Here is an 18,387-nt window from a genome sequence, read left to right on the forward strand (position 1 = left end):
AGTGACATCATACCCAGTTGTAAAACATATGGGGTAAGGGCTGGGCACTCGAGAATGTGATCCGGGGTAAGTTGGACACCGGTGCAGTTCTTGCAGGGAATATAAGTTCTTATTTCGTCGGGAAGAATTTTCATCCCTTTAAAGTGGTTTGTTCTTAGTTTAGTAATTGTTGATGTTAAGATTTGGGAACAATCAAAGTCATTAATGAAGATTTTCCTGAAGGAATGGGGCAGAAGTCTGTGTCTTGCAACTGCATTTGCGTCTGCAAGCGTGATGGTGGTGCAAGGTTGGTCGGCACCTCTGCCTTCCTTAGACAAGGAGTCCGCAGACTCGTTACCCTCAATATTCACGTGCGCTGGTATCCATTGTAATCTATATTGTTAAAAGTTTAATATATTCTATTAATAAATTATCGTTGCGTCATTAATTTTTTTTAATAATAGACATTTAAAAAGGGAGACTTTCGCAATTTCAATTGTAATTGAGCTCATCAATTGAAAAGCATGCTAATGAACAAACAAAATTCAACGATGATTACATAAGATACGTTTCTATGTTTAGCGTTTAGCGTTCTTCACGCTTATAGAATGCCAAATTAAAATCTCCCACTTTATTTCGAAATTTAAACATCTCTAAACGTTTTTTTTTCATTCAACGAAAACTATAAGCAATTATTCAGAGTTGAAATTGGAATTAGAATATATTAGGAAATACATCAGTGCAGGGAATGCTAGGAAATGGCACTTAATCTTAAAAATATCAATGTAAGAAATACAGGAATATGGCACTAAAAATTAAAAAGAAAACAATCATTAGTGTAGGCAATACATTGCGAGTTTGACCAATGACACTTTACCTTAAATAACATTAAAATAGGAAATATTGGGCAAGTGCGTACCAGGCAATGGCATTTAACTCTAAAAAAATATCAAGGAATGCCATGCAGGTGCATGTCGGGCAGTGGGACTTATTTAAAAAATAAAATCAGTATTCGGTATCCCCAACAACTTGGAATACATATCCCCTTGCATTGTCATTATCCTGATTATTCCGAACATTAATAATGATAAACTGAAATTACTCATAATAATCACCTTATTAATAAATCGTAATTCGTGTAATGATGTTTTTATTAATCCATTCATAATCTGTCATAAAATAAAAATACTAAAAAATAAATGTACATTTTAATATAAAATAAAATGAAAAAAAAAGAAAAGAAAACATTACAAAACATGGCCACTTTAAAAAATCGAAATACTTTTGAATACAATCTGTACCAGAAGAAAAATATTTTTATTTCTGAAATCTGGAATCAAAATTAAATCATGTCAACTATCTATCTTCGCTTTCATTACGTTTTCAAAACTTTTCACATATGTATGATTCGATATGACATTTGACAAACGGAGCTCATGCGGAGAAATAAAACGCGTTGTTAAGTAGCAGAACGAACAGTATCTCAAACTCAATGTCGCCAATTTAGCGTTAGTTAGTTTGTTTGGCGTAAAAATTTTTGCGTGAAGATGAAAATCCATATAAATGAAGCAGAATATGTAAATGAATCTGTGTATGTAAGCAATTTTGAGGTTTATAAATTCATAACTCTGAGCCGTTCCGCTCTGAATTCGGAGTACATACCTTCGAAGATACGGCGTACCTATCTGTCTACTTTAAAGTTTTCTCAGCTCCTAAAGTTCTAAAGTATCGCTACATGAGCGCCAAATTTTGTACTAAAAGTTAATGAAGAAAAGGTATTTATTCGTCTAGAAATATCATCGAAAGTTGCTTTATTATTATTGACACTAATGATGTTTAATTGATTTTAGAAATACTACTATATCACTATTGTGTTATTGGTCTTTAATAGGTACTGAAGATACTAATATTGGTACCGAGATACCTATTACGGGTACTGTGGAAATTGGTTTTTACGACCCACCGAAAGGATAAGTACTGGAAGCAATTGTTGATTATGGTAATTTTTGACTATCAGGAGGTGACTTCGAGCAATGGTATTCTGCTAAGTAATTAATTTTAATTTTGATCGGATGGATTTCTAAAAACATATTTTGAATAATCTGATAACATAAAACCAACGGTAAAGACAGCAACTAAAAATAAATTGGAATTGCTTTAGTTTAATTAATTGTGTCGATAACTTTTAGATTTTTGCATGATTTCGTAGCGTTAATGGAACAAGAAAGCACTGCTCCCACTGGAACAAGAAAGCGGGGAAGGCCGTGGTTGAGATGGGCTGACGCAGTGGAGTCTGATTTTCTCTCAATTAATGAAAAGAATTGGAGATCAAAGGTGAATCAGAAGTCGTCATGGAGCTCAAACCTCGCAGACTTCGAACGAGCTAGGAAGAGAAAAATGACGTCATTTTGACGTCACGTTTCTACTCCTAGGGAAAACCTGAAACCTCGCGCTTTCGAACGGATTTTGCTAACGGGCTGCGATCTTCATTTTTCCTCCCATCTATCGAAAAGCTTTCACCTAACAATTTGCTGGTGAAAGCGATTCGAACGTTCGAATAGGATACGTTTAACGTTGGGATTAAATTAGATTTCCGATTTCAAAGACAATTTTTACCCAGATATTTTATGATTTTTTATAATCATTTACCTAGATATTTTATGAATATATTTCAGACATAATTTTTTCTCTTACAAATTTATTATTTCATATAATAAATGGATTAAATAATTAGTTTCGGTTTCTAGCAGAACTTATAATAAAATCTATAATAATCTTGCACGACTTTAAATAAAACGTGAAAATTTTTTCTGTTCCAAAGTTTTGTGTATTCTTAGCCATAATATGTTTAGTATAATTATTGCCATGTTTTTATTAACTTTTATTTTAATTACCTCGTAATATTTTCAAAATATCTGCAGAAAAAAAATGGAATTTTATTCTTTAAAAAATTGGTGAGTTATGACTGAGATTAGTGCCAAATAAATAAAAAAGATTACTATAACTAAATCGTATAAAATTTAAATAAGAATTACTATAAATTGTATGCTTATTTTTAATCCGCTATACAATTTTCTATCAGAGATTTGAAAGAACTGAAGCTTTTAGAATATGATCGGTTTTGTAATTTTTATAAAGTAGTTGATTAGTTTAGATGCATAATTAAGAAGCATAATTTCATTTATTTTCACTTGTCTTTTGAGTTGGGTAGAATATAAGTGGGTAATAAAAAGCATGGAATATGAAGAGCGGAATTTTTTTCGATATAATCGTTTTTTAATTATTATTAAGTTGCAGTTAAATTTAGATGCATAATTAAGAAACATTTTTATTATTTTTTTTATTTTTCTGTTCATACTTTAAATGCGAAAATTTCATCTTTTATTTTCTAAGACAAAAAGATATTTTAACTCTTATATCTATCTATAATGCCAAAATATATTCGACAATTTATTTTTTGAAAAATTATCTATTATTTTTAGGAATAAAATTTGTTAAGATTAAGATTAAAAAAATTCTAAAATCACCTTTTTTAAATTTTTTTTTTGTTAGAAATAGCATTAAAAAAGCAATTGAATAAGAAAAGCGTTTTAGAGTTATTTCTTAATCTTCTGTTTGACATTTGATCTTTTTAAAATAATTACTCCTTTAATAAAATGGTAAGTAATAAGTTTTAGGGTGGCAAAAAAACTTATTTTCTTTTCTGTTTCGAGATTCTCCATTAAGTATCAGCTAAGTTATTCTAAAGATATTCACTTATATTTATTTGTTATTATTAAACTAGCGTTATTATGTTTTTATTCAAGTAATACTTTAAATTATCTTAATGTATGCGATTAATTCTACTTCAAAAAGCTTTTTTTGAATTTTTGCGACGTGTAAAAAGAGAGAATTTCTTTTGAATTGCTTTAGCATAATTTATTTATATACTGAATGGTAAATCATAAGAAAAAAACATCCTGCGTCAATCAGAAAAACAATTGAGAAAATTTTGTTCTTAAAAATGTGTGCAATAAAAACTAGTTGATATTTGCATCGAGCTAAACTACTAACACTAATTTGTGATAAAATAAAATCACGAATAATCCTTATGGCTAGACCATTTTCCATTGCTGTGCAATGGAAATGTATAACTAAAAGTTCTAACTCCCAAAAGTTCTAACAAAGTTCTCATGACTTGGCACCCTTGTCTTCTGAGTTGGATTCCATATAAGAGCATAATAAAAAGACCGGAATATAAAGAAAGAAAACTTTTTTAATAAAATTGTTTTTGAATTAATTGTTTTAAAGTTGCTGGTAAATTTAGATGCATAATTAAGAAACCTTTTTTTATTATTTTTTTCCTTAATTTTCCTGTTCTCAATATTCCAAGAAAAAATTATTTATATTTCTAGTCTTATAATTATGACATCGAAATATACTCAAAAATTTGTTTTTTAAAAATTATATAATATTTTATGAAAAAAAATTGTTAAAATAAACATTAAAAAATTTCTAAAAAAAATCACGTTGTTTTAAATATTTTGTTTAAAAATTGTACTAAAAAAATTCTAGACTGAAGAAAACTTTTTAGTTATTTCTTAAACTGTTGTTTGACATTTGAATTTTTGAAAATACTTATTGTTAGTATTACAAATTTTAGGGAGAGAAAAAATCAAGCATAATAGTTTTCTCTGTTTTGAGATTTTTTTTTTAAATATTAGTTAAGTATTAATAATTTGCTAAGTATTATTAATTTTTAAATATTAACTAATCTATTCTGTTTTACCTGTATTCATTGGTAATTATTATACTAATCTTTTTTTGGTATTATTCGAATAATATTTTAAGTTATCCTCATTGATGCAATTAATTCTAATTCAAAAAGTCTCTTACAAATTTATGTGGCACTTAAAACAAATATTTTTCCGAATTACTTTTTCATAATTTATTTACATACACAATGGTAAATGATAAGGCAAAAAAAAAATAAAATCCAGCATCAAATATAAAAACAATTGAGAATATTTTGAAATTGAAAATGTGTTTAATTGAAAGTATTAAAAATACTTGTAACGAGTTAAACTTTAAAAACGAATTTGTGATATAAAAAAAATCACGAACTGCCCTTATGGTTAGAACGACAATAGTGAAATTGTGTAACTAATAACTCTAGCATGAAATTCTTAAATAAAGTACAACTACTTGGCATCCTTGTCTTCTGAGTTGGGTTTAATGTAAGAGGGTAATGTAAGGCAAAAAATTCATTGCAGAGAATTTTTTTCCAAATCTAGTTCAATATAACATAACGATTTAAAATACCATTTCCAAAAAAGAGATAAATTATTAAATTTGAAAAATAAATATTACATTGTTTGAGTTGCGAATTGTAATTTATTATAAAAAATATTATAAAAAAGAAGAAAATAATGTTTTTCTTGAAAAAATAACTTACAATTATTATAACTACAATTATAATATTACAATTATATTGTAGTTATTATAATAACTTACAACAACTTACTTACTTACAATAACTTACAATAACTACAATTATATATTATAATAACTTACAATTATTTGCAATTGCGAAAAAAAAAGAGGAATCATAACAAAAAAGAAAGTGAAAAATTGAAAAGCAGTTTCTTTTAAAATTGTAAAGCAAATTTTTTTTAAGATTATTTAAACTAACAATTATTTAAAAAATGCTAGTTTAAAGTTTATTTCATGCAGTCTACCGATTTATTAAAGTTTATTTATTGCGCGTTATTTTGATACTTATTGTAGCTTTAAAACTAAAAGATTTTAGTGTTATAAAGTATAAAGTTACACATTTTATCAATTGCAAATAATAAAATAATAATAATAATTATAAATAATAGAAGGTAATGAAGTAATCATAAATATAATAAAAATTTTATAAATAACAAAATAAGTAAAAATAGAAAATTGCAAAATTTTGTGAAATTAAATAACCTTTATTAATCATTAGTTCTTTAAATCTAAAAGCACTCGATAATATACATATAATTTCTAAAGTTTCATAATCTAGTGATAAAATTTCTGATTGACTCAATTACATTTATTTAAACCAACATTCAAAGTATGATTTTTAGAAAAGGTAATAAATAAAGATGTATTGGATTTGTATTATTCATTTGTATTATTTGACGTATTATTTTTTATTTTAAGAATATTTCTTTTTTTTAGCAAACTGTTAGTAAATATAGTTATAAGTAAATCGATTCTCTAATAATAAATACAATAATGCAAACAAGTTTAAAACGAATACTACATATTAAATTCTTGAAGAAAGATCAAAGATTAAAATATGTAGATATTTATTTTAGACTATGTATGTAACTGTCAAAATGAAAGAAGAATACATTCTCTTTCTGAAAGAACACTGTAAACTCTGGGATAGAGGTCACGACCCCTAAGCGAAGGGAGAACGATTAAAGGATAAACAAAAGCCATTGGTCACTTTCCTATAACTATCGATACAAAACGTCACTTCCTAGGGGGAGGGTCCGAACCTTTGTTCGAGGGCTGGGATTCCCTTCACCGCTCTCTTCGGGAGTTGCGAGGTTTGGATTTTGTTTTACTATCGGACGGTGGTATAGAATAGACTCCGGGGAATAGTGACGTCACCGTCCGTGTTCAAAAGCTGCGAGGTTTGGGGTCATGGAGAAATCTTCAGAGGAAGGCATTGGCTCACATTGGACTGTCTGGCCAACTATGATGATGATGACGTAGTGTTAATGATACAGATTTATTGATTATTTAGGTTTTCCCCCCTTCTTACGAAGAACTGGAATTCAGCTAGTTTTGAAACAAACTATTAAAGAGAAACAAGTTGGAAGTTAATTTGTAACCTAAATTTTACCTAACGCATACTAAAAATAATAAAAATCACAGTTTTTTAATCCCGTGATTTTTTTTTACTATGAAATAGATTTTTCAAACAGTGATCGGTTTTCATAAATATCATAGACAACCATTTATTAGAAATGATTTTTTAAAAATTATATTGATGGGTACAATTTTTTAAAGTTTTAATATAAGCAACTTAATGCAATAACAGTACGATTTTCTTAAATAAAGTTCTTAAAACAATTTTTATTTAATCACAAAATCGAAATAAAAAATTCAATGAGAAAAAAAACTCAATTTTTTAAAAATTTTACTTAATTGACTATATCATTAACTGACTATATCAAGACAAACTAACCTGTTAATTTGTTTAGTCCTCTATAGTCACAATAGACTGAAATATTTTTACCTTTATACCTCTTAATTATATTTTTCATAACATTATTCTGAATCAAAAAACTTTGCATGAATAGAATTACGAACTCACAGAAAATCAAAAACTTACGAGAAGCTTCAATAATGAGAAATTGAAATGAAATCATAGAAATCACGACCTACTTGTTGTCCGCGCTCTCATTGGCGAGGTTGTAATGCGCCAAGCGTAGCTTTCTAGCGTTCTTTTCTCATTCAATAAAAAATTACCAATCCATTTGACTCTATTAGCTCCGACATCTTTGGTCCTAGCGACCTGGAGCGGAACCAGCTCAGTATGAGCACAATTAATTCAATAACTAGTCTTAATCGCCAACGTGGGGCAATTAAAACAAAAATAAACAAAATCCAAAAATTTTTGGAAGAACATTCAACGCAGCAGGATGCAAGCGCCGCTGCCATCATTCTCAAAAAGAAATTGAAAGTAGCAATGGAACTGCAAGCATCGATATCAGAACTGATAAAAGGATATACGCTACTTCCGGAAGAAATTGATCTAAAAGACAATCTAGATGTTGCTCAAGATATAGAAGATGAAATCGAAGAGATAGAGGTAAAAATCAACATTTTACTCTCTAAATTTGATATTAATAAACCTAATGAAACGGAATCAAATGCTTTATGTACCAACATATATAAAATTCCTGATTTACCATTACCTTTCTTTTCCGGAAAATATGAAGAATTTCAAAATTTTAAAATTCAATTTAATTCTATTATTGGAAATAATAAAGAGTTGAGCGACACGCAACGATTGTGCTATCTTAAAAACTGCCTCAAAGGCGAAGCAAAACGGCCCAAGATACATTTGAATCTTTATGGTCTTCCCTTGAAGATAGATACGAGAACAAACGAGCAGTTATCGATTGCCATGTTAATAAATTATTAAATTTTTCAAGAGTCCCTGACTCTCCTAATCAGCTCATGCTATTAATCGATAACACTAAATGTAATTTACGAGCGTTAAACTTGCTTGAATTTAAATCAAATGAACTATCAGATACATTGATTATGCACATTTTATTCCAAAAACTCGATCCAGAAGTTAGAAAAAGTTTTGAAATGAAATTGTCGAAAAACGAAATACCCAAACTAGACAATTTTCTAAGTTTTTTGGAAGAACGTTCTAGAATTATGCAAGGTCTTAATATTAAAGAGGAAAGAAAGAAGCCCCATTTTAGTTCAAGGCCAAATACAGAGAAAATGTATTTAATTAAATCGAAATTGAATAACCCATGCTTATTAGGTTGTAGGGAAAGCCATAAACTTATAAATGTGATAAATTCAAACGAATGAGTGTAAATCAGCGAATTGAAATAGCAAAAACTCATAATTTGTGTTTTTCATGCTTAAATAAGCACTTTCCTAATCCTTGCATGTCTAAATACTCTTGCTTTTGTAAAAGCAAAGATCATCATTCTTTACTTCATGAAAATATGAGAAATGAGTCATTTACATTTGATACAGCAGTATTAGAGAAAAGGGAGACAGACATCTTGTCACCCCTCTCCCCTCCTTTCACTCCTTCGAACACTTTGTTTACGAATAAAAACGAAAATGCTAATTGCGTGATTTTAAACACGGCGGTTGTTTATATTAAAGATGGGCAGGGAATATTTGGACCATTAATAGCCACTTTAGATAGCTGTTCAAGTTCAAATTTAATAAGCAGTAGAGCTGCTAATTTATTGGGTTTAAAGAAACAAAAAACAAATGTTCCGATTTCTGGTGTTAATGACTCGTGCATTTCAGCTAAATCATTTGTTCGTACCGAGTTAACAAATGAAGAAAATAATAAATCTTAATATTTAGACTTGTTAATAATTCCAAAAATTGCGGTTCTTCCACCCACATTTGTAAACATATCGAATTTAAGTTTATCAGAAAAAATAAAACTTGCCGATAATAATTGGAATAAACCAAAACGAATTGATGCTCTTTTAGGAGCAGAATTATTCTTCGAACTATTGGGTACGAATAAAATTAAAATTAAAGATTCCCAATTAATATTAATTGAAACGTTTTTTGGTCATGTTGTATCGGGAGTTGCGAACAACTTAAATTCTAATTTAGAGAAAATTAACGATTCGTGTTTTTTACTTGTTGAAACCGAAAATCTTGATAAGCCATTAACTTCCTTTTGGGAAAATGAAGATGCAAACGAAACAAAAACTCCCGTCAGTTCAGAATTAAATTATTGCAACGAACTTTTTGAAAACTCGTTTTATCGAAAAACTAATGGGAAATATGTAGTTCAGATGCCATTTAGGAAGGATATTAGTGAAAACAACATACCGTTGGGAGACTCAAAACAAATTGCTGAAAAAAGACTTAATCAATTATGGAAACGTTTGTCAAGTAATCCTGCAATGAAAGAATTGTATGTTTCGTTTTTAAAGGAATATGAACTTTTGAACCATATGGAAAGGATAGCAGACAATTCTGATTTTGATGACAGTTATGGATATTTCCTTCCTCATCATGGTGTCTTAAAACCACATAGCAAAACTGCTAAACTTAGAGTAGTGTTTGATGCAAGCACCAAAACTACAAATGGCTGTTCCTTGAATGATTTGTTATGCAAGGGTGGAGTGATACAAGATGAACTGTTCTCTATTATGCTTCGATTTCGAAAACACATCTATGCCTTCACCGCAGATATTGAGAAAATGTTTAGACAAATCGAAAAACTGCCTTCACAAACCAAATTTCTAAAAATACTCTGGAAAAATCACGAAAGTGAGCCTACTGAATCCTACAGACTTAAAACCGTTACGTATGGCACAGCATGTGCTCCTTACTTGGCACAGAAGACTCTTCAACAATTAGCAAAGGATGAAGAGAAGGATTTTCCTTTGGCATCGAAAGTTGTTATGGAGGAATTTTACATGGATGATTGCCTAACCGGTACTTCTAATTTAAATGAATGTATTAAGCTTCAGCAAGATTTAACAGAACTACTTAGGGGAGGAATAAAATTACACAAACGGTGTACTAGCTTTGATTCACAAGACACAGAATTGGGAGACTTTTCGTTTGATCGTGACAGTAATGCAACAGTGAAGACTTTAGGGATGCGATGGAATAATAAAAGGGATACATTTCTCTACAAAGTTGCAGTTACGGAAAAATCAGATGTTACTAAGAAAGATGTTCTATCTCAAATTGCTCGTTTGTATGATCCTCTTGGTCTACTTGGTCCAGTCATCAGCAAAGCGAAGATTTTTATGCAACGGCTTTGGTTGCACAAGCTAGACTGGAACGAAAGGTTACCATCCCCTATTGCCCAAGAGTGGACTTTGTTCATTAAAACACTTCATAGTATAGAAACTATTCAAGTACCTCGTTGCGTTTTGAAGGAGACATTTTCCACACTTATTCTGCATGGTTTTGCAGATGCCTCAGAAAAAGCATTTGGAGCGGTAATTTACTTACAGACAGTTGCAGATCCTGCTGAATCTTTCAGCCAGCTTCTTTGCAGCAAGTCGCGTGTAGCACCAATCAAGACTATGACTATTCCTAGATTGGAACTGTCTGCGTGTCTACTTCTTTCAAAACTTGTGAAAAAGGTTGTAGAGGCTATGAAACTTAAATTTGATCATATCAAACTCTGGTCAGATTCAACTATTGCGTTAGCGTGGATTAATACTTCGCCTCACCTTTTAAAAACATTTGTGAGTAATAGAGTCTCACAAATCCAACAACTTACGTCTAATTGTGATTGGGGACACGTACCTTCAGAAATGAACCCAGCAGATATCATTTCCAGAGGCTCAGACGCTACAACCCTTGGATCCAATAAACTGTGGTGGACAGGTCCCGATTTTCTAAATAAAGAAAATTTTCAAGTTGAAACTCATTTCAGTGATGAACTCTTTTCTACGGAGCTGAAACCTATAGCGACTTCACTAATGACTATAAAGAATGACTCTTTTATTGTTAAATGCCTAAGTGTTACAAATAATTTTCTGAAACTAATAAGAATTTTAGCCTTTATTTTTAGGTTTCTTTCAAATTGTAGAAATGTTAATAAATTTAGGGGTCCTCTCAAAGTAGAAGAATTAGATAAAGCCAGAAATGTTATTATAAAACAGGTGCAAGGTGAGTACTTTGTTGCAGACATCTCAGCCTTAAAAAAAGGTAAGCCTGTTCCTGTAAATAGTAAATTGAAAATTTTGAATCCATTTTTAGATCAGGATGGTTTGCTCAGAGTTGGTGGTCGGTTGACCAATTCTTATTTGAATTATAATTCTGTTCATCAAATAATATTACCACCTGGTCATAAACTTTCTAAGATTATTTTTTCTTACTTTCATTTGAGAGATTTGCATGTTGGTCCTCAAGGACTATTAAATACGGTAAGACAAATTTTTTGGCCAATTAGTGGCAGAAAATTAGCTCGTCAAGTTGTGCATGATTGTGTGCAGTGTTTTAAAATAAGGCCAACAGTCTCTTCTCAAATAATGCGTGATCTCCCTCCTGAGAGGGTGGTTCCTAGCCCACCCTTTTCGAACGCAGGACTTGATCTGTGTTGTCCATTTTGGATTAAATATCGTAACCAGAGAAAGGGGTTATATAACAAAGTATATGTAGCTATTTTCATATGCATGGTCACTAAAGCTGTACATTTTGAATTATTGTCTGATTTAACAACTAGTGCTTTAATAGCTACACTTAAACGGTTTTTTGCCCGCCGAGGTAAAAGTTGTACTATATCTTGTGACAATGCGTCCAATTTTGTTGGCGCTTCGGCTGAGATAAGCAAATTCTTAAAGTCTTTAAATGCTAAATAAGATAATTTATCTGGTTTCCTTTCATCGGAGCAAGTACTGTGGAAATTTCTACCCCCTCGTTCACCAAATTTTGGTGGATTATGGGAGAGAGGAGTCGGACAATTCAAGTATCACCTTAAAAGAACCATTGGTTCTACGAAATTAACAATCGAAGAATTTCTTACTATAACTATTCAAATAGAAGGTATACTTAATTCCCGTCCTCTCTCTCCTATGTCATCTGATCCAGAAAATTATGAAATTTTAACTCCTGGACATTTTTTAATTGGAAGAGCAATTAATGCACTTCCTGAGCAAAATTTGATTGATTTTAAAGAAAATTTGCTTAACCGATGGCAGAAAACTCAAAAAATTGTTCAAACAATATGGAAAAATTGGTGTAACTCTTATCTCAGTCATTTACAACAAAGATCAAAATGGTTGTTTCAAAAACAAAATGAAAAACCAGGTATGATGGTTCTGGTAAAAGAAAGCAATTTACCTATATGTAAATGGGTTATAGGACGAATTTCTGAAATTATCACCGGTAAGGATGATAATGTCCGTGTGGTTTTCGTACGCACACCTCATGGAATTTTCAAAAGAAGCATTTCAAATATTGCTGTATTACCAATTGTTAACAATACTTAAATTTATATGTTGAATTCAAAATGTGAAAAAAATAATTGTATTAATATTGCTTAAATTTGTATTTTGATTGTTGTTATTTTTATGATTATTGAAACATTCAAATGTCAGAATATTTCAATGGGGGCCGGGATGTCCGCGCTCTCATTGGCGAGGTTGTAATGCGCCAAGCGTAGCTTTCTAGCGTTCTTTTCTCATTCAATAAAAAATTACCAAACGTTACAGTCCATTTGACTCTATTAGCTCCGACACTTGTTTCCTTTAAAATATTACTCATTTATCTACATAGTTTATTTAATTTTGAATATTATAGCTTATACCGGTCTTTCTCAAAAGTTTATTATAAATCTGAAAATTGTATGTGAGTAAAATTACTAACTCTCATAAAATGATGAACTTACGCGCGCGTGGTGTGAAACTATGTGAAATTCATGATAATTACAATCTGTATATTTCATTAGGGTATAGCTAAACTACTTACATCAATAGAACTAGACGAAGCAGTGAATTTATTTTGTCCATTATGTTTTAAAATTAAATTTTTCACTAGAGACTCAAGTTGAAAATAAATATTTTTAAAATGTTATTTATAAGGATTTTTATATTATTCTGATTCAGAAAATTTTATGTGAGTAGAATTACGAACTCACATAAGGTTACGAACTTATGTGACATGAAAGTATGAGTATTAATAGATATTACGATCCACATATTTAACTCAGTATATATTTCAGATATATATATATATATACCAAGACAACCAGATGAAATAGTTATTTTGTTTCCTCTATTATGATTCAAAATTCAGTTTTTCACTATAAGTTGAAAACGAAAATAAATATTTTTACAATTTTTCATACAAAGCTTGTTCTGAAAATATTCTGACTCAGAAAATTTTATGTGAATTACGAAATCATATAAAGTTACGAACTTCTGTGACATGAAATTGTATGTATTAATAGAAATTACGATCCACATACTTAATTTAGTTCATTTTTTAAATATCTATACCAAGACAACTAGGTGAAGTAGTTATTTTATTTCGTCTATTAAGCTTAAAAATTCAGCTTCTCGCTAAAAGCTGAAATTGAAAAGAAGTATTTTTACAATGTTTTCTTTTAAAGTTCGCTCTGAAAAGAACTATTCTTAGTATTCTGATTCCAAAAAGTTTGAGAAGAAGATATTTCCAGTTTCAGACTGCGTCAAAATCAAGCATAGAATTTTATAAACATTAATTAAGCTTGTGAGGTGCGTCTGCCAATGATAGAGTATCTATCAATGTACTAAGCCTAATTAGGCAAAGGGAGAGGAAGTATTTACTTAAGAGTTTAACTTAACCTAATGACGCCCATCAATCTTTCGACTGTCATTAATTATTAAGCCTACACCTGCAATATGATTGTAAAAGAATCTTCATTCTGGAATCTTCATCTTCATTCTGGGTGGTTTGTACTATAGTTTGTCTTTAAAGTAACAAATAAATGAAGCAGCTTAAATTTATCAAACTTAATTATAAATGGCTTAAAGTATTCTGACATTTTAAGTATATAATAACTCTGAAATAGGAAATTGCATTAAGTGCTTCAGTTATTTGTAATTTTATTTTTTAACCGTCATTGAACAGCCAACCCAATTAGGGTTTACGACTACCAACTCCGTAGCGTTGTAATTTTGAATTCAATCCAGAAGACAAGGAAATTCCTGGATCAAGTATTAGGAGAAATTTACCTTGGTGGAGGACTTTTTGATAGAACTAACCCGTATTTGCATTACATGGGGTGGAAAACCACGAAAAACACTCATGGTTAGCCTGATGGCAAGGGGACTATAACCCATAATCTGTCTAGCACTGAAGATATTTTTCATTAGCTCTGTGGTCGGTGAGCGGAATTTGCATCTACCAGCCGTCGCTGGACTTGTTTGTAATTATGAGCATAATGAAAGGAAAGAAGGAACTCGTGTAGGTTGAAATTACGAAAATAGTAATGGAAAATACAATTTTCCGTTAAGTTCACACTTAATATGTATTTCTTGGCAGTTTTATAACAATGGAAAAAAATCTAGACATTGGGGTTCACAAATTAGTACTTAAGTGAAGAAAAAGCACAATTAATATAGAAATCTGACAAATCTCAGTGGAGAAAGGCGAATGTAATAAACTTCTAGACAGGTTATACAGAGATCGAAGCTCGAAGGAGTTTCTAATCGTCTATCAACTCTTCTCTGTTTCTTCCTGAAATTAAACCTGTCCTGTTGTTTATGACTTGTTCTTTCCTGTATTGTGATTTGTCAGATTTCGATTCAGTTCCTGTTTTGTTCTAAACAAAAAATTTAAATTAAAAGCCGTCTTTTCAGTCAATGAGTAATTCCAGAAAAGTTTTTTTAGGAATTTGCAACATAATCATTAAAGTTTGAAATCATTGGCGATATAAGAAAATATTTGTTATGTACGAAAATATATTTGAGAAATATACAGATTTAGTTTTTAAAAGAATATATGTTGTAAATGCTAAAAAACAGCAAAACTACATATATTGCATTGACGCACGAGTTATGTTGTTGTTGTTGTTACACGCCCCCATTGGCCAGCAGTGCTAGACCAGGTCCATGACGTTATACACCCTCAAAAAAAATCCAACACCATCAATGGATCATCTGCTAAATCCTGTTTAGTGATCCCCAGGCAGGCGAGGATGTGGTGAGGCGAAGCCTGGACTGAAGAACAGTTGGTACAAATTTCAAAGTTCTTGGATCCTTCCGAAAATTTCATTGATTTAAGGTGACCACTTCGAAAGCGGTCAAGAATAGTTTGTTCCTGTCTATTAAAACCTTACGCCCTTGAGCCTCCAGGTCGAGAACACTGATACTACGGGTGCTTTGGGGGGACATTCCAAGTGGTCTTGTTTTTGTGTTTTTTTTTTCAAATTTAATTTTATTTTTATTTTCATTTTTTAAAATTTCATATATTTTTTCTCAAAGCTTGTTTTAAATATTCGTAGTTGCTATAATTCTGAAAAATGCATCCAACTTAACTATATCATAGCTGCATTGTTGCATGATATTTTTTGCATATATTATTGCACGTATTATGGGGGAGTGTTAAATTATAATTACATTATTATTATTATTTTATTATTTAAGTGATAAATATTGAACTTTACAGTGTTTTTCTTTATTATATCTGCATGTATGCATATTCCGACTTTCTGTGAGTTGCTGCCTGTTTGGATGGCAGGATAATTATTTTAGCAGACTCAACAAATTTGGATTTTATTTCGCAAATTTTTATATTTCATATGGTCTAATTAAAATTGGTTGTATGAGTTTTTTTAAATGTAGTTTTAGTTTAGAGTATCAAATAGGATTATTTTGTTTGTGTTAAGATTTAATTATTTTAATAATCAAATAATAAATATTGAAATTAAATATTATTATAGTTCTTATGTATCTCTATCATGCAAAAATTGATTTTTATATTTAATCATATATTATCAAAAGCACAATTTTAATACCCCAGCTGTTAAGCGTGTTAGTAAATCGGCAGAAAGTTTACGAAGTTATAGTTATATTTCTTCAACAATATATGCATTTAGTCTCAAAGAATTTTGTTCAGTAGATACACGAGGAAAAACTTTCTGATAAAATTAATGCACTGTATGATAATGACATTTCGAGTTAAAAAAATGTCATAAAAAAACGAATGATTTGATAAATAAAACGAAAATATCCGGTATTTAAACCATTCATTTTGTAATCTTTCCGTTCTTATGGTAACAGTTTACCGGAAATTCTGGTTTTCGAAACTATAGTTCTGATTACCACACATTTAGTAAAGAATATGCGACTGAAAAGTATTCAGCTTGATAAAATTACCATATTTTATCACAAAATATAAAGTCATATTTTATTGTTAATTTTACCAAAATCATTACTAAAGTGTTTCGACAAAAATTACAGAGCTTTTTTGTGTTTCCAAAGAGCCAGAAACTCGGTAAGTTTTACCATATTGTGGCAGTGGACAAAGGTATGGTAAATGTTACCATACCTTTATTCATAGAGTACTTTAAAGTTCTGATGATATAGAATCTGTTATGTGATGGATAAATACTCTTAGAGAAAAAATATTTTTCTTTAAGCAGCGTGTTGTTTTTCCTCTTTGAATTTCCTATTAAAACCGAATTTACTATTTATGAAATTTATTTTCAAATATTTCGCAACTTTTTGTTTCAAACTTATGAAGATGATAATCTATAAAAAATAAAATAAAATTAAACCTTTATTGTACAAGTGGTCTACATTTAAATCAAAATCTATGTATTGTTTACAGCAAAAAGAAGAAACATGAAAATACTAATAAAGGTATGAATAAAAATTTTTTAAAAATTTTATGAGAAATTTTATTCCTTTATTTATGTTTGAAAAAATGAGAATTAAATCCCAACAGCGGGAGATATGATTTTACTCGCATGCTTTGTAGCTCTCCTTTTAGGCAGGTTCCATTTGGTGCCCTTACTATCAAGGAAGATAGTGTAGTTTCGTCCAGTATTAGTAGGTTTGCGAGTGGTCACCTCAAAGGCCTCATCTTTGTACAGGGCAGAAGATCTACAGATGAGTGCTGACAGTAATTACATGTAACCCTCTCCCAAAGATATTTTGAACAGTGCGATCCTAGACTGACACGAGTCTCTAGTCCTCATATTGTATCATCCCTAGAACTCATTCCTAGAACTCTAGTCCTCATCTTGTATTAAATTTTTTGAAGATTCTTGGGCTCTGGATTTGGTCTACCCTACGGCTAGACCACCTGGAATAAGACAACAACAGTAATAGCTCTTATTTGAAACTATAATAATAATAGTAATAATAATAATAATAATAACTAGGAGGCTTCGCCCCCTGCTCGCTGGCGCTCACCAACCCCCGGAACTGCTTTCACAGTTCATATCGGATTGCTTCGCAATCCAATGCTCGCTTTGCTCGCTCATTGGATACGTTCTTAACGTCTAGTTTTTGTATACTTTTTTGAATACTGAAGTTTCGAAAACTTTTCACTGTAGAAAATTCTAAACCTGTACATTTCAATATTAATTTGAAATTGCAAACAGTTCACATATTTTTCTTAATCACACTATTCTAAATTTCAGTTGTTGAGAAAAGTAACTGTTGTAAGTTTTGTTTTAAAGTCTTTCCCACCTGAGGGCTAAAGCCATGTGTTGTAAAACAATATGAAATAGTAGTCTGCCACTGAACGCCGGATGTAAAGCATCGGCTTTGATGAAGATAATTTTGCATTTTTAATTCTCTGAAGAGCGCCACCTTAATAATATGGAATTTGTAAAATAAATGTATATTTTTTTGATTGTTGATAAAGCACATCATTTTGTGTTTTCATCAGTGTTCAGAAGCAGAATAACTATAAGTTTTTTATTTTATCACAAAAAAAAATAAAATGTATAAAAAACAAAGAAAAGAGTAAGAAAATGAGTATAGTCATAGAAAAAGTTAAAATTATAATATAGTATTTGTCTCAGTTAAAATGAAACTTTTTGTTTAAGTCATTGCTAACAATTCAAATTTCTCCGAGGCAATTCTAAAGTATAAATTAAGGTAGTATAGTTAAGTTGAAACGCAATATTTTTAGTTTTGATGTCAACAATACAATTCAATTTTTCACAAAAACGATTGTTTCCGTTGTTAAGTTCAA

The 18,387-nt window shown here is 30.3% G+C and overlaps 1 protein-coding gene across 1 annotated transcript; it reads left to right on the plus strand.

The window, feature by feature from the left end:
- Positions 1-224: 224 nt before the first annotated feature.
- On the plus strand, positions 225-17,302 carry LOC147816286 (uncharacterized). The gene is made up of 6 exons (XM_087149427.1): positions 225-358; positions 7,495-7,816; positions 9,390-11,068; positions 11,285-11,364; positions 11,455-11,621; positions 17,177-17,302. The coding sequence occupies exons 1-6, from the start codon at positions 225-227 to the stop codon at positions 17,300-17,302; spliced, it is 2,508 nt and encodes an 835-aa protein (XP_087005553.1).
- Positions 17,303-18,387: the final 1,085 nt, after the last annotated feature.

This window comes from Parasteatoda tepidariorum, chromosome 1 (assembly GCF_982258835.1).
Source record: "Parasteatoda tepidariorum strain Cologne lab strain chromosome 1, Ptep-v5.0, whole genome shotgun sequence".
Lineage (NCBI taxonomy): Eukaryota > Metazoa > Arthropoda > Arachnida > Araneae > Theridiidae > Parasteatoda > Parasteatoda tepidariorum.

Bases quoted from the DNA above. Each gene is read 5' to 3' on its own strand.
- LOC147816286 (XM_087149427.1), top strand. From the start codon at position 225: ATGGGGCAGAAGTCTGTGTCTTGCAACTGCATTTGCGTCTGCAAGCGT. The intron at 11,069-11,284 runs GTGGTGGACAGG...TTCAAATTGTAG, and splicing joins ACCCTTGGATCCAATAAACT to AAATGTTAATAAATTTAGGG. The intron at 11,622-17,176 runs GTAAGACAAATT...CCTTTTAGGCAG, and splicing joins CTCAAGGACTATTAAATACG to GTTCCATTTGGTGCCCTTAC.